The sequence below is a fragment of the Myxine glutinosa genome, chromosome 6, assembly GCF_964187855.1.
Source record: "Myxine glutinosa chromosome 6, kmMyxGlut1.1, whole genome shotgun sequence".
Lineage (NCBI taxonomy): Eukaryota > Metazoa > Chordata > Myxini > Myxiniformes > Myxinidae > Myxine > Myxine glutinosa.
In genome coordinates this window covers 127,306,912-127,324,491 of record NC_136266.1, presented here as the reverse complement: position 1 = coordinate 127,324,491, position 17,580 = coordinate 127,306,912, and the positions used below count along the sequence as shown (strand labels likewise).

General features: G+C 48.4%; 1 protein-coding gene across 1 annotated transcript in view; it reads left to right on the top strand.

The window, feature by feature from the left end:
- Positions 1-17,580, top strand: part of NPHP3 (nephrocystin 3) — a 191,243-nt gene that overhangs the window by 80,727 nt on the left and 92,936 nt on the right. Inside the window, exons 15-20 of the mRNA XM_068121029.2 lie at positions 1,395-1,492; positions 1,797-1,899; positions 6,490-6,572; positions 15,320-15,452; positions 15,896-16,060; positions 16,139-16,239. Coding sequence (XP_067977130.2) covers positions 1,395-1,492; positions 1,797-1,899; positions 6,490-6,572; positions 15,320-15,452; positions 15,896-16,060; positions 16,139-16,239 — 683 coding nt within the window. The remainder of the gene's footprint in view (positions 1-1,394; positions 1,493-1,796; positions 1,900-6,489; positions 6,573-15,319; positions 15,453-15,895; positions 16,061-16,138; positions 16,240-17,580) is intronic.

Here is a 17,580-nt window from a genome sequence, read left to right as displayed (position 1 = left end):
CTGCTATCGCTTGCCAAGCTAGCCGTTCCCCCCTCCCCCTCCCCCTCCACTCCCCCTCCCCTCCCCCCTCCCCTCTCCATCCCCTCCCCCCTCCCCTCTCCCTCCCCTCCCCCTCCCACTCCCCTCCCCCCCTCCCCTCCCTCCTCACCTCCCCTCCCCCTCCCCCCTTCCCCTCCACTCCCCCTTCCCCTCCCCCTCCCCCTCCCCCCTCCCCCTCCCCCCTCACCTCCCCCTCCCCCCCTCACCTCCCCCTCCCCCCTCCCCTCCCCCCTCACCTCCCCTCCCCTCCCCCTCACCTCCCCCCTCCCCCTCCCCCTCCCCCTCCCCCTTCACTCCCCCTCCCCCCTCCCCCTTCACCTCCCCCCTCCCCCTCCCCTCTCCTCCTCCCCCTCCCTCCTCTTCTCCCCTCTCCTCCTCCCCCTCCCTCCTCTTCTCCCCTCCCCCCCTCTTCTCCCCTCCCCCCCTCTTCTCCCCTCCCCACCCTCTCCTCCCCTCCCCCCCCATTCCTCTCCCCTCCCCTTCCTCCTCCCCTCCCTTCCCCCGCCCGGCAATGCCGGGTACTTCCCATGGCCAGCTGTACGTGGGCTGCTCGAGGGTTGGAAAACCAAGCAATCTTTATGTCTTGGCACCAAGTAAGAAAACCAGAAATGTTGTATACCAAGAGGTTTTGAGAAATTGAAAATTGACAAAACGTCATGTAGGAAATGTACTGTGATATTGCTCTAAAATATACATGTTCTTTTCATCATATATTTGTATTATTCTTATTCAACCCGGGCGAAGCCGGGTACCTCAGCTAGTATATGTATATAATGGTGTAATCTTGTCATAAATATGCCCTTTCCTCAACTCATCTCTTTTTTCAAACTCTCGTACCCTTCCTCATCTTCCTTATCTTTATATATGATTTCTTCCTCGAGACTCCCCCCCCTGCCTTCCCTTCCCCCAATCCACCATTACATGATGGCCACCCTTTCCATAACCACACATTCAAAAAAACCCCACCTTTGGAGGCCATTTTTCTCCACAGAGCAGGGGGTCAGCCTAGTTATTTGGGCACCGTGGTCCCCTTTTTGAAGCAATGTTTTACAGCTGGATGCCCTTCTTGCCGCCAATCCTGTTAGTTGCCTCGTGCAACACACAGGGAATTACAACTCAATTTGCCAACCTCAGAAGGATGACAGGCTGAGTCAACCCTCATGGCGTTAATTCAGTGATCGAACGGGATTTTAACCCAGGATTCTTTGACCCCAAGCTGGCACCCTAACCGCTAAGCCAACACCAGGCTCATAACCACACATTGATTCTTGCTAATCTTAATATCCTCTCAATACTGATCTATATAAATCTTTATTTGGTTTCTGTTCTTGTCCGTTATCTATGATCATCTGCAGCACCCCGAGCAACACTTGAATTGGCTGATGGACCCTCTCCCGGTGAATCTGCGTGTTGTCGTGTCTGTCAATGCCGAGAGCTGTCCTCGGCCGTGGAGGTGAGTTTCCTGTATATGTTGTGATGTTTATCTTCCTGGGATTATCTGATTGGCTGTTTCACATGATCACATGCAATGTGACTGCAAGTATTGCTTCCCTTTGGTTGATCGTTTATAGGTTCCAGCACATTATATTGTTTTGCTTCAGAAGTTCAATTTTTATTTTATTTCAACTTCCATCAGTTTTTGTCGATATCTGATTAAAAATAAACTTATTGTATTGTTATCCTGTAGGGTGCTTGCTGAAAGATTTAGTTCTGTTCATATAATACCTCACCGTTCAGTTTGTTTGTGTACATATCAGGCTGTGGCCCACTCTACACCTGGACTCATTCTCCCCAGCAAACGTGCTCGAACTACTCCGTGCACAGTGTGCAGCTGCAGGCTGTGTCCTGTCCGATGGGCAGGTGAGGCTGAGACGTTTTCACCAAACTGGTGATAAGTTTTTACACAATACTTCAATATCGCATGACATGTAACAATAGAGTATCTGTGCACATCCTTAATATTCCACAAGGGATTGCCAACCTGTAACCTGGTGCAATATAGTTAATAAATCATGTGTATGCGAACCAGTGCAACAATGAGTGTCCTGGTGGAACTCTCCACTACTAATCTACTACAGGTACAATGGCTCCTATGTGAGCCAATGTTTCTGTATGCAAAGTGACAATAAGCAACATACAAAGTCAGCGGACTGATTTTAGATTATGGCGACAGTAAACACGACATTCTAAATCATGGAATTTTTATTTATTTATTTTTTGTATACAGAATCGAGGCTCGTGAAAGAGCTAACATTTATTTCACAAACAAATCAGACAGACAAACAAAATATATAAAAAGAGGGGGCGGAAGACAAGATGGGGAGAGAAGGGGAAGCACACAAACATAACATTTGAGAGCAGGGACATCGGGAGATGTGTGGGAGGGAGAGGGCTTGGGGGGAGGAGGAATGGGAAGGGGGTGGGGGGTGGGAGAAGTATAAAACACAAGGACACCAAGGACTTCCAGGACAGAAGTTGGTATTTCAAAAAAGTGGAAAATGTACGTATTAAGTACTAAGTATTATTAAATAATGTACGTATTAAGCTTTTAATCATTTAAGCCGAACAAGCTTTTGCCTTTTAATTTAATAGAATGCAGACCAGACCCCTTGATGGAATTTAAAAAAATTAGCTTAACAGAATCTAGAACCAATTTAAACAGGGAGGTGTATAAGTAGCACGTATACAGTAGGGGAGAGTGGGGTAAGTTGAGACTAAGGGTAAGTTGAGCCACCCCATGTTTCTTAGAAAGTGAAATATTTGAAGGTGTGAGAGCGCCATCTATACTTTCATAGCAACAGTCTTTCTTCCTGAGTACACATGCAGAGGAATATGAAGCAGGGGTAAGTAAGATCTAATGAAATTTGTATTTTTTTCGGAATTTCCCAAACTTTGAGTTATGGTGTTTTGAGGGTGATAACAATAGAATTAATGGAAGCTTAATGAATTGTTTATGTAGTAATGTGAACATGAATGGTGTAGATTATTTACCTGAGAGTATGAATTGTAAATTGAATCAATACGTGAAATGAGCATGTTTATATTCAAAGTGGTGCCCGTGGGGTAAGATGATCAATTGGGTCGGGTCAATGACCCAATGATGAGCCATGGCTCATCTTACCCCATGAACATGTGTGCAAGATAAAGTTACTGCTTTATACGCAAGTTGGAGTTGAAAACTGTAGTTCTTGTGACACTGATACTTGTGTATAGATCTAAATCCTATTCCTAAGAATGATTTATGTAAATATTTTTGCATTATTCACAGGTAAATGGAAAAATGCCTTGGGACTATAAAAGGAAGACAGCACGTGGTTGTTCTTCATAATTATTTGAAATACAAACCAGTTCATCAGCATATCTGACTGATAAATCTTGACGATTACATATGTATGAACATTCAGCCAAAGTTTATTGATAATTCATGTCTTACTAATAATCAGAACACAATACATGTATAATTATTTCAGTTCAAAATGTTAAATTTGATTAGATCAATTACATCATGTTACTTTGTAATAGACACGAGGTGCTTCTTACATGTGCGTAAATTTCACACAAGGGAAAGGACCATTTATCAAGTTATTGAACTGAAAAATCTGATCTGAAAAACGTGAACATTTACAGGAAACTACTTTGTCTTGTTTTGCATTGTTAAAGCTATAAGCAACAGCTTTTGCGTGATTGTTAAAAAAATGTGTATTCATTAATACTTCATGCATTCCCAGTTTCAATGGGTTTTATCAGTGTTTTATCAATAATAAGCTTTTCCAGTGGATCTGGACTTAAACTTTTTGTCTCAAACTTGTTTTATTGCTGTTCTGTCCTGTATTGAGCCGATGAATTTGATGGGACACAAAATGTTTCATGCTGTTTTTTTTCTTGTGGCTCAACTTACCCACTGGCTCAAGTTACCCCGAACCCATGATCAACTTGCCCCATCATTGGGGCAAAATGAGCCATTAGACAACTTTTTTTTGAAGGCCTCTGCTAATTAATTACATGAAAATGAAATGGTAACGTGTATGAGGGGAGAAGCAAGTATTTACACCATCATAATCACTATGGCTCTGATGCACAGCACTTTATATTTGATGTCCGGAAGGGCATTACTGAAAAATGGCTCATCTTACCCCACTCTCCCCTACTTTCGAGTTTTCTAGTGTGGATTTGACTCCACATTGGTCTATAAATGGTCGGATTGGCATTCCCCAGGCATCACAAAACGTGCCTTCTCTCAGATGGACGTTAAACTGGGCATCCCGTCTGTCAGGATTATTTGGTGGACGCTAAAGATCACAGTGTCTTTTGCGAAGAGTAGGCGAGTTGTCGCCTGCATTTTGGCCAAACTCCAAATTCCTACCTCAAGTCAAATTCCAGGCCTTGCCAGCCGGTTTGTTATAAAACTGGGTCAAAACATTACTCGGCTGACTCCATAAGAAGGTGGGAATATTTGAGGCCATTAAAGAAGGAAGTAGTAGTTGTTGTAGTAGTAGTAGTGGTAGTCATAATAGTGGTCGTTGCAGTAATACCGGTAGTAGTAGTAGTAGTAGTAGTAGTAGTAGTAGTAGTACAAGTAGTTAGTATAATGCATAAAGGTGGGTGCGATTCGGAAAATTTTAAGTCCGCTTACCGCTTATCCGCTCCGCCAGCCCGTGTAGTCCGATTCGCTTATCCGCTTCAGCGGCCGAAAATCTTAGTCCGCTTACCGCTTATCCGCTTATCCGCTTCGATTCGATTTTTTAAAAGCGCTTCGACGTTTTTAAAGCGATTTTTGACGTTTCTAAAGGGAATTTAATGCTTTTTAAGCCTAAATAGCCATTTCTAACTACTACAAAGACAAACAAAGCTTTTAAGATCAAAAATATACATTTTTATTGAAATAAAATTTATTCAAAATGTTGTTGTTGTTGTTGACCGCCGGGTTGTGGATGTCGCTGTGCTGGGACTGCTGGTTTGTGTCGCTCGTGTGCCTGTCCCTGGCACTGCCGCTGGGCTGGAGAGTCAGAAATCTCTCCATCTTGACGTTATTGCCGCTCTAGCGTCCAATAAAATATTCAGTTTTCACTTATTATTCACTTAAATAAATATTCACAATTCTAGAGTAACGGCTCAGGCTAACAGCTGATTTGGCGAATCGCGATGCGCTTTAATTTTTCGGTAGTCCGCTTACGCTTATCCGCTTCGGTTTCCGGGGGTTGTTCCGATTCACTTATCCGCTTAGAAAACGTTAGTCCGCTGCAGCGGATAAGCGGATAAGCGGACTTTCGAAGCGGACCGCCCACCTTTGATAATGCAGACCCAAGTCTAAGCTAAACACTCACCTCCATTCATGCATCTCCTTCTTCTCTTGCATTTTGAACCGTATTCCCAGTTTCCCGTTTTCCCGTTTTCCCGTTCCCGTTTTCCCAGGTCTGTTCTTTCACAATCATCTCTCCAGGAATTAATCCTGCTGCTCACTGTCACATCATGGTATATCCCATTTCCTCCTCTGAGTTTTATTGCAGTCACTGAGACCCAATTCCCTTTTCACCTCCAACACTTCTCGTTATGCTGTATGCTGTCTTGTCCTCCTGATTCCCCATTTGTCCCACTTTGTCAATTGACTTTTTGCCTTCTATGACCCCTCGACACCTGCTAAAAATGTACTTGCAGTATATTACAGTCCAAATCAGTTTTTATGCATGAAAGATGTCTTAACCTGGACTCACACCTGTACTCTCCCAAACATATCACATGTACATGAGAAAAATCTAGCCGTGCTATAACCTCGAGTTGGCCTTGTTATGGAGTGGAACATGTTTCCTTGTACTATATATGTGCTGATATATACACAAAGAATTAAGTTAAGCACCCCTACACAACGAATTAAGGTAAGCACCCCCTAATATATATTCTTTGTGTATATGTATACATTGGCATATATTCTAAGGTATGTGAGATCAAATAATGATTGGTATGACATTAGCAATTATCCATTGATGAAATTGAGTGATCAAAGTGAAAAAAGTGATTGGTTGAGTCAGTGATCCGATCACGTGGGTCCTACACACGTTATTGACGCAAAGATCGCTAGAGGTCTTCTCAGAACAATGACTGTACGTTAGAAAACATAAACGTCATCCACACTGTCCATGATGGACCTATAGCTCCATACTTAAATTGAGGTGAAAATATGCCTAAAATTCCCAAAATATTTCACCTTAAATTATTCAGAATAAAATATTGAAAACGGCATGATTGTTATGTTTTTATGTGACCATAATATCACTTCTCCAGAAAATATAGCAATATCATGGGTATATTACACTGTTTTGACGACAACAAACTTGTAATGTGCGAGGTTGTAAAAAAACGGGGGGGGGGGGGGGTGCTTAACTTAATTCTTTGTGTATATAAGGTTTAGGGTGATATATAAGGTCTCATTCCTCTTCTTCTCCTTGTTTACAGGTGGACAGACTGAAGCTACATTTTCGTTCTGCTACAACTTGCAATGGCCTCTACATAACACGGTTTGCAAATCTACTCGCCAGGTGTGACCTCTGCTGGAATGGGCTGGTCTTGCTAAAATTTATAAAGACTAATCAGACCTCTTCTACATTATGTATTTCTGTTTTTTTTTTTTACCCTAAATTGGTCAACTGGATCAACTGGAAATGTTTCTACCTGTTAGCCCTAACTTTACCACTGCTGTTGCCAGAGATGCTGCTTCATTTCCAGTTTTACTTTTGAAGAAATTAGTAACTTTTTGTAAACTTTCATGTAATTTCTTTCGCTGCCTTTTTTATTTTTTATTTTTTATTTATTTTTATTTTTTACATTTTTCTGCCCCAGTTGGATAATTTTGTTTCATTGCTTCTGGCTAACTTTGCCGATTTACACTACCATTCTGAAGTTTTAGAACACCTCAATTTTTCCAGTTTTATTGAAATTTACACAGTTTATTGTCTCAAAGTACTCTGAAATTAAGCAGAGAACAAATAAATAATTGGAGATAAAAAAGAAATCATAGAATCATTTTGTTTAACAAAATTTAATTTAAATTTTTGACTCTGCAAAGTAGCCACCTTTTGCAGGTATAACCGCCGAACACACTCGTGGCATTCTTTCTCCAATGGAAATCAAATATTGTTCGGGAAGTTCTTCCCAACACTGTTGCAGAAGTTCCCACAAATGTGTTGCAGGTGTAGGTTGCTTTGCTTTCACCCTTCTGTCCAGTTCATCCCAAACCAGCTCGATGGGGTTTAAGTCTGGAGACTCTGCTGGCCATTCCATGATTTGAAGCCTACCGTCTTGTTCTTTTCCTCGAAGGTAGTTTTGACATAGCCTGGAGGTGTGTTTAGGGTCATTATCTTTTTTGTATACTGAATCTTGCTGTAGGATGAACCCCTGACCAACTAGGCGTATACCAGAGGGTATTGCATGGTGCTGCAAAATGCTGTGGTCGCCCTTTTGGTTCAGGGTGCCAGTCACTCTGTTGAAGTCGCCGACTCTGGATCCAGCAAAAGAGCCCCAGATCATCACGCTTCCTCCTCCATGTTTGACAGTTGGTGTCTCACACTGAGGAACCATCCTTTCGCCTACTCGACGGCATACAAAAATCCTGCGTGATGAACCAAAGATTTCAAACTTTGATTCATCGGTCCATAAGACCTTCTTCCAGTCTTCAGTAGTCCACTGGCGGTGCTTCATGGCCCAGGCAAGCCTCTTTTTCTTATTTTGCCATCTTAGCAATGGCTTTCTTACTGCCACTCGACCTGTCAAACCTGCAGCTCGAAGTCTTCTCTTCACAGTTGAAACCGAGACTTGCTTACTTCGACCAGTGTTAAGCTGTGCTTGAAGCTGTTGTCCTGTGAGCCGCCTATCACGCAAGCTGTTGACTCTCAGAAACTTGTCTTCTGATTCTGTTGTGGCTTTGGGTCTGCCAGACCTCTTCCTGTCAGAGTTTCCTCCAGTTTCCAATATACTACTTCCTGCAGTGCAATATTGTCCAAGTAATGCTTCAGAGGGTGTAATAACAGTCTGTTCCAATACTGCTTTTATACAGACAGGGGGTTTGTAATCAAGTAATCAGCAGAGGTTGGGATACCTGTAGGAATTGTTTGCATCAACTTTCAAGGCTTAATTTACTTACATTGCTGCAGAACAGCTGTAAGTTTTTAACCCATTACTTGTTCTCTGAACAAGGCCATTTTTTTTTTACAATATAACTGTGCAATTTACATTATTTTCCCGTTTTTGCAAACCTAAAGTTTTTTTTAACCTTGAGCAGTTTACTGCTTACCTTTGTACCATTTCAGGTTATTCACTGGACATTAAACTGCATAAATTTCAATAAAACTGGAAAAATTGAGGTGTTCTAAAACTTTTGACTGGTCGTGTAGGTCATAAAATAACGTCAGTTCGATTGGTGATGTGTGTGCATCATTTTTGATGAAGAAAAATTATGATCGATCAATTGCGATCGACCGACGAGTAGCGCTGGCTAGATCGATCACGTGTCAACGTGTGGGAATCATTTAAAAAATACAACATATGAACGCGAGTGGAATCGCTCATTTGCGAAGGGAAGGTAGAAATTTGGAACGGGTTGTTGGAATTTTTTTGCTCTCAGAGAAAATTGAAATACAGCAGATTAAAACATTATCAGATTTTTCATTCTATTCACTGGGTGATGTAATTGATGGATTATTCAGTTGGTCATATAGTAAGTATATCAACCCCACCGGCCATAGGGTGCCCCCTTCGCGGGGCCCTGGGCAGTTGCTCAGGCTCGCCCATAGGTAAGACCGCCCCATCTCCACCAATACAGGATATTTACGCTAAACCTGTAACTTGGTACAAACCAGTCAAGTTTGGGATCAAATTAAAGGTACCCCTCCCTGTACAATGCGATACTGTCGCATATTATTGTATTGAAGGAGCTGGGCTCCAACGCGAGTCGAAAGAATTGATGCGACCAAAGACGGAATTCGGCCGAGTTGCTTTATTGAAACAAAACAGCTCAGGTATTCTCCCCAGCCCGTTTATCGGGCAGCAATATATATACACATTTATGCCGGGGCGTTTGCCCAGGAAAACCGAGACCGGGCATGCCCGGGTGTCAAGGGCGAGTCCTGGAAAGGCGAGTCTGGACATGCCTGGGCGTCCTGGACGCGGCCTGGCAAGTCGAGGCTGGGCGTGCCCGAGCGCTCTGGGCGAGCCCTGGAAAGGCGAGAGCGGGCATGCCCGGACGCTCTGGGCGAGCCCTGGAAAGGCGAGTCTGGACATGCCCGGGCATCCTGGACGCGGCCTGGCAAGTCGAGACTGGGCGTGCCCGGGCGCTCTGGGCGAGCCCTGGAAAGGCGAGAGCGGGCATGCCCGGGAAAGACGAGACCGGGCGTGCCCGGGAGGTTCGGGCGTGCCCGGGAACAGCGAGTCCGGGCATGCCCAGGAGAGGCGCGTCTGGGCCCGTCCGGACGAGCCCGGCGTGGCGATCGCGCCCTGGCCACGTCCTGGCAGGTGCAAGGCGATTGTGTACATTCAGCGGGAACCGATACACACGCCCCTCCAGAATCGACCTGCACCGGCAGGGTCAATTTAAGGGGGGTCCGGATGACCTGGCCGAAGCGACCCCTGGAGGGTCGTAGGGGGGGGGGTCCGATCTGGTGGTGGGTGGTCGAGCGGGGGGAAGGTCGGTCGACGTCCACGTGCGCCGGTTTGAGGCGGTCCACAGAGATCCGGTCCGACCGGCCGCCGACGTCGACGACGTACTTGTCGCCCCGTCGCAGGACCCGGAAGGGCCCGTCATACGGCGGCCGGAGTGGCCCCCGGTGCGCGTCATGATGCACAAAGACGTACTCCGCTGTGCGAAGCGCCGGGGGGGACGTAGTACTTGGGGCCACCGTGGCGGGACGTTGGCACGGGGGCAAATCGGCGGGCGGCCTCCTGGAGGTCCGAGCGCTGGTGTGCGGTTGACCATGGACTGGTAGCGTCGGGCACGAACTCGCCCGGGACGCGGAGCGGCTGGCCATAGACGAGCTCGGCGGCGGACGCCCGGAGGTCCTCCTTGGGGGCCGTGCGGAGGCCCAAAAGGACCCACGGCAGCCGGTCGGTCCAACCGTCGTCCTGAAGGCCGGCCATGAGTGCGGCCTTCATGGAGCGGTGAAACCGCTCGCACAACCCATTGGCTTGGGGGTGGTAGGCCGTGGTGCGGTGCAGCGTGACCCCCAACGAGCGGGCGACCGCGCCCCAAGGTTCGGACGTGAACTGTGGGCCGCGGTCGGACGAGATGTCCGCCGGTGCGCCGAAGCGCGCGACCCAGGTGGCGATGAACGCCTGCGCCATGGTGGCGGTGGTGGTGGAGGTGAGGGGCACGGCCTCCGGCCACCTGGTGGTCCTGTCCACCATGGTGAGCAGGTGGGTGAACCCCCGCGATGGGGGCAGGGGACCCACCAGGTCCACGTGGACGTGGTCGAAACGCCGTGCAGGCACGGTGAAAGGTGCTAGCGGGGCCTGGGTGTGGCGGTGGACCTTGGCCCGCTGGCAGGCCGTGCAGGCGTTGGCCCAGTCGCGGACGTTCCGTCGAAGGCCGTGCCAGACGAAACGCGCCGACACCAGCTTCTGAGAAGCTTTCCGGCCCGGGTGAGAAAGGCCGCCATGAGCGCGAAGTCCACGCCGAGGTGGACCGCGTTCGCGCTGGTCCAAGAAAGACAGTCGGCCACGGCGTTGTCTTTGCCGGCGACGTGCCGGATGTCCGTGGTGAATTCCGACACGGCGGAGAGGTGGCGCTGCTGGCGGGCCAACCACGGCTCCGTGACTTTGGCCATTGCGTAGACCAACGGCTTGTGGTCGACGAAAGCCGTGAACGGGCGGCCCTCCAGGAGGTGTCGGAAATGGCGCACGGCCAGGAATAGACCGAGCAGCTCGCGGTCGAACGTGCTGTATTTTAACTCGTTCGGCCGGAGTTGCCGGCTGAAAAAAGCGAGTGGCTGCCAAACCCCGTCCACCCATTGTTCATGGACGGCGCCCACCGCGTAGTTGGAGGCGTCCGTAGTTAGGGTGATGGGCGCGTTGAGCACCGGGTGAGCCAGCAGCGTTGCGTTAGCGAGGGCCCGTTTTGCGCTCGCGATGGCCGCGGGCCAAACGATGTCATGCTTGGTCGGCTTGCCCCGGAGGGCCTCGTAAAGGGGCCGCATGAGCTGAGCAGCGCGGGGCACGAATCGGTGATAAAAATTCACCATGCCGAGGAACTCTTGTCGGGCCTTGATGGAACGGGGACGCGGGAACGTGGTGATGGCCTCGACCTTGGTCGGCAGCGGCACGGCCCCGGTCTTGGTGATGCGGTGGCCCAAAAAGTCAACGGTCGTCGTGCCGAAGTGGCATTTGGCCGGGTTGACAATTAAGCCGTGCTCACTGAGGCGACCGAACAGTGTTCGGAGGTGGAGGAGGTGCTCGGCGCGGGACGTGCTGGCGACGAGGATGTCATCCAGATAGACGAAAGAAATGGCAGGTCGCGCAGCACGCCGTCCATTAAGCGCTGGAACGCCTGGGCCGCGTTCTTGAGGCCAAACGGCATCCTCAAAAATTCGAACAGGCCGAACGGCGTGATGACGGCCATCTTCGGGACGTCGGCCGCCCGGACAAGTACCTGGTGGTATCCCCGTATCAGGTCAATTTTGGAAAATATGACCCGGCCCGCCAAACGGGCGGAAAAGTCCTGGATGTGCGGGATCGGGTACCTGTCGGGGGTGGTAGCGTCGTTGAGGCGGCGGTAGTCGCCACACGGGCGCCATCCGCCCCCCGGCTTTGGCACGATGTGCAGTGGTGAGGCCCACGCGCTATTGGAGCGCCACACGATGCCGAGGTGCTCCAACGCGTCGAACTCGGCCTTTGCCATGGCGAGCTTGGCCGGGTCGAGGCGGCGGGCCCTGGCGTAGACCGGCGGGCCCGTAGTGGGTATGTGGTGCTCGTTCCCATGCCGCACTGCGACGGCCGAAAACGTCGGCCGCGTGAGGGGCGGGAATTCCGCGAGCAGGCGAGCAAACTCGTTCGCCGTCGGGAGGGCGCACGCCAGTTCGGTCGGCGCGGAGCTGCTCATCGTGCACGCCAGGGAGCTGAAGGTCTCGGCGTTGACAAGGCGACCAGCAGCCCGTGCGCGCAGAGGAAGTCGGCGCCCAGCAAAGCCATGGGGACGCAGGCGGTCACAAAGGTCCACTGAAAGCGCTGGCTGCCGAAGCAGAGGGTGACGTCGCGCGGGCCGAAAGTGCGTATGGCCGAGCCATTAGCAGCGACCAAAGAGGGGCCGCAAACGGCGTCCCGCCTGTCCTGCTCGGAGGCGGGTATGACGCTCAGTTGGGCGCCGGTGTCACAAAGGAAACGCCGCCCGGACGCTTTGTCCCGAATAAAAAGCAAGTTGCCCGAGTGGCCGGCGCTCATGGCTGGGAATGAACGCCGGCCCGGCCGTTTCCCAACTTGCCAAAAGTGCACAGGGGTCGGCACGTCCGAGCCTTGTGTCCGAACCTGGCGTGGTAATAACACCATGCCTGGTCAGGTGGAGGCCCTGGCCGTCGTGTCGGAAGCGGTCGGCGCGGCGTGGCGGCCGCCAGTTGCACCGGCAGTTCGGCCTCCAACCGCGCAGGGCGCTCGGGCGTCGTGGGCGTCGCCTCGGACGGCGGCAGGCTCCAGGTAGCCGCGCCGATGTGTTGGCCCGCCGAGGAGATCTTATCGGCTTCCCTGGCGAGGGCGCGGGGATCGGTGATCGACGTGCCAGCCAGGGCGAGGCGTACCGGGTGAGGCAGCTGGCGAAGGAACAGCTCGCGGAACAGAAAATCCGGAGAGTGCTCACCGAGCAACGAGAGCATATAGTCCATGCGCTCGGACGGGCGCGTGTCGCCGAGCTCGGGCAGGTCGAGCAGGCGCCTTGCGCGTGCCGCCAGTGAGAGGGCGAAAGTGTCGAGGAGGAGCGTCTTCAGCGCGTCATACTTGTCAGCAGCCGGCGGGTGCTCGAGGAGGCTCAGGGCGCGGGCCGCGGTGGCGGAACCGAGCGCTGCCACGACATAGTGGAAGCGGGCGTCGTCCGCGGTGATGCCTCGCAGGGCGAACTGGGAGTCCGCCTGGGCGAACCAAACAGCCGCGTGAGCCTCCCAGAAGGTAGGCAGTTTAAGATTCACTGCCGTGTCCATGTCGGTAGGTCACCAGTGAAGTAGCTGGGCTCCAACGCGAGTCGAAAGAATTGACGCGACCAAAGACGGAATTCGTCTGAGTTGCTTTATTGAAACAAAACAGCTCAGGTATTCTCCCCAGCCCGTTTATCGGGCAGCAATATATATACACATTTATGCCGGGGCGTTTGCCCGGGAAAACCGAGACCGGGCATGCCCGGGTGTCAAGGGCGAGTCCTGGAAAGGCGAGTCTGGACATGCCCGGGCGTCCTGGACGCGGCCTGGCAAGTCGAGGCTGGGCGTGCCCGATCGCTCTGGACGAGCCCTGGAAAGGCGAGAGCGGGCATGCCCGGACGCTCTGGGCGAGCCCTGGAAAGGCGAGTCTGGACATGCCCGGGCGTCCTGGACGCGGCCTGGCAAGTCGAGGCTGGGCGTGCCCGGGCGCTCTGGGCGAGCCCTGGAAAGGCGAGAGCGGGCATGCCCGGGAAAGACGAGACCGGGCGTGCCCGGGAGGTTCGGGCGTGCCCGGGAACAGCGAGTCCGGGCATGCCCAGGAGAGGCGCGTCTGGGCCCGTCAGGACGAGCCCGGCGTGGCGATCGCGCCCTGGCCGCGTCCTGGCAGGTGCAAGGCGATTGTGTACATTCAGCGGGAACCGCTACAGTATGATGTATGTTCTCATGTTTAACAATGTCTATAATAATCTATAAATAATGGAGACCAAAGTATGTCCAGCCACTAACCCACTTGACTATATGTACGTCTATCAATTACGTATTACTGGAATGTACATTTTAAATCTTTAGACCCTTTAGACTGCTGAGACCCCTTACACATTTGAAAACCCTTCAAGACCCTTGAGACTTTTTAGACGCCGTTAGACATTTACCTCCTTTGGACCTCTTAGACCCCTATAGACACCTTGAGATCTGATAGACACCTTGAGACTCTAAGTAGCCCCTTGAGACCCTCTATACCCTACAGATCCCATTAGGCCAATCAGACCCGCTATAGACACTGTTATACCCTTTAGAACCCTTAGATCCCCTAAGACTCTGTAGACCCTATACACTCTGTTAGAACCATAAGACTCTGTAGATAGACCCTTTATAACCCTTAGACCCATAAAACCCTCTAGAACCCGAAGTCCCCTAAAAACATATAGATCCTTCAGAAATAATCTTTTAATAACCCTTAGAACCCTAAGACCTTTTGAGAGCCCTAAGAGTCTTTAGAATTTTTTTCGATTAAAAGTCTGGCAACAAACAACCTTCCTCCAACTATCTGGATGTTTTGGGTCATTTGGAATACAAACCAGTCCACGTATGAGACAATGTTTCCAAAAGTCTAAGAAAGGATGTCCTTGTAGCACATTAGATATTAGATCAAAGTTTGTGTGGTGACGTAGTGTCGTACTCATGTAATGTTCAAAATAATGATCCCAAGTAACCTTAGCTTGACATGGAATGACAACGTGTAAATCTAGTTGATATACTCGTGTTTTTCTCGGCCGTAAGTTGAATGTGATACCAAACTTGATATACGTAGCATTGGTTATGCGATAATTATAGAGGTGTGGCAACAAATGCTGAAAAGTGCAAAAAAGATAATTGCCAATTTGAAAACTAATTTTGTACCATATAACAGGGTATGTACAGTACGTCCGATTCGGAATCTTTGAGGAGAAAAACTTGAAACACATTCGGTCGAATTTTGTGTTCTTTCGTAGACCGAGACAATAAAATTAATTGCCCAAAATGACCTTAAATGACTTTGGATGACCTTAACTCATAGTTGAATGATGAAGGGTGAACCTGATTGATATTTTTGCATTCTGTATGCCATTAGCTTTGATTCAATACCAAACTCGATATCTTTACAGTGAGGTATATAATGAGCCTAATTTTGCAATAATTATGAAAAAGGGCATGGCCTTAAAAAACTTTCTACCAGAGCTTGAGTGGAACCCGTCGGATTCCCCATGTGCACATGCCCAACAACCATTTGCAGCAAAAAAAATAGCATTTGTACCGTTGTACATCATGTTACGGTCCCCGTTGTCGGCTACCTGACTATTATACTTCTTCTAGTCGAGTGGCCTGTAACTAGCCAAGTGTGTGAGCTCAATTCTTGTGTTTAGGACGTGCACATCTCTTGGTGCTGTGGACGAAGCCCTGTTAAGGTGTACACAATGCCACGACATGCCTAGCCTCTTCGACTTGACATTCAAAGCCATGGATGGACCTGATGCCTCTCACAAACTCCGACAGAAGGTGCATTGAGACTGTTGGTGCGAATATATTATGTCTTTCTATCTCTGATCACATTTACCCATTTTGTTATGTCGTAACATGCACGGAGCTCACAGTAAGGAAAGGAAGTTATAAATTAATGGACAACATATATGTGCAAAATTTGCAGTAAAATAACAAAGTGCATCATGCAAAACACAGTTCAAGTACAACATGTTATTAAAAAAGTAATTAATTAGTTAATCGCACAGGAGAAAATGGATAGTATACTTGAAAATACATTAATCTTTCGTTTTATTATTTTTCATTTACTTTCTGTGAGAATTTGCTAATGACCTCACTGTCAATAAAAGACTGTATGTTCTGAATTTGAAGAGAAAGGTGAGCAATGGTGTGTGTGTGTGTGTGTGTGTGTGTGTGTGTGTGTGTGTGTGTGTGTGTGTGTTCTCCATACAAATGTGCAGGTGTTGGGGCTTGTGCTGTGCTCGCGGGATGGCCTGGCCGAAGCCGAGCTTATGGAATTGTGTCCAGAGGTGGCCTGGGGGCAGATATATCCCATAATTCGTTTTTTCCACAATCGAGATATTCTTGCGCACTGTCGTGATTTCATTCGCTTCCCTCACATTCAGGTAATGTGCTGGAAATCTTAATTTCAGGATGTTCCATCCCAACCACAAGTATTTTCCAGACCATTTTCCTCATTCCAGGCCCGAGATGCAGTCAGGCGAGAGCTGCTCCTCAACGGACGGTCAACTTCAAGCCTTCCCTATCATAACCAGCTTGTCTCCTACTTCTCCACGCTACAGCAGTGAGTATACATGGGTGCAACATGCATGCCATGTGTTCATAGTAAATGGGATATTTAAACAACCGAATGGCCTAGCCACTCACTTTGATGTTTGAGACCCTTTATTAATTACCTCCACTACCCAAGGTAGACAGAGGTTATGTTTTCACCCCCGTCTGTCTGTTTGTCTGTTTATTACTTGCAAAATCGAATATATATTTGTTGGTCTGGTCTGTTATTAACTCCACCACCAAAGGTGGATGGAGGTTATGTTTTCACCTCTGTCTGTTTGTTACTTGCAAAATCGAAGATTTTTCAAGTATATTGGTTGGTCTTGTGTGTTTTTACTTGACAATTTTTTTTTTTTTTGACAAGTATGTTGATCACTCCGGTTTGTGTGTGTGTGTGTGTATGTGTGTGTGTGTGTTTGTGTGTTTGTCAATCCGCTCACTTCTACTTGCCCACAGGTCACAATTTTAAACCGATCTTCACGAAACTTCAGCAAATGGTAGAGTTTGTTGTCCGACAAAATCCTACGTATTTTGAGGTCAAAAGGTCAACATAGGCCAAAGGTCAACCACTTTTTTTCAAATTTCTAAAATCCTCAATTTTCATCCTATTGACTGAAATTTGAATAGCAATTTCATATCAGCGAACTGAATTCAACAAGCAACTATTTTTGAGATCAGCATAGGCCAAAAGGTCAACATAGGCCAAAGGTCAACAATTTCAAATTTCTAAAATGCTCAATTTTCATCTGATTGACTTGAAATCTGAATAGGATTTACATATCGGCTTACTGAAACCAACCACCAACTATTTTTGAGTTCAACATAGGCCAAAAGGTCAACATAGGCCGAATTTCTAAAATTGTCAAATTTCATCCGATTAACTTAACTTTGAAGACGATTTGCATATCAGGTTACTGAATTCAACCACAAAGTATTTTTGAGGTCAAAAGGATGCTCTACTGAGTGCCATTCTACTTTGTTCTGTTTTGCCAAGTGTCGCTCTATGAGTGATTTTTCACCTGTTTGTTACTTGCAAAATCGAAGATTTTTCAAGTATATTGGTCGGTTGCGTTTGTGGTTCTGTCTGTCTGCTTGTTTGTCTGTTTGTCTGTTTGTCACCGGCCTACAGGTCACTTCCCTCACATGTCACTCCTGTTTGTCTGTTGGTCACCGGCCTACAGGTCACAATTCTAAACCGATCGTCACGAAACTTCACCAAGTTGTACAGGTCGTCCCAATTGAGAAGCCTATTGATTTTGAGGTCAAAGGTCAAAGGTCATCTGGAGGTAACATTTCTAAAATCGCCATTTTAAATCCGATTAACATGAAAATTGAATAGAATTTGTATATC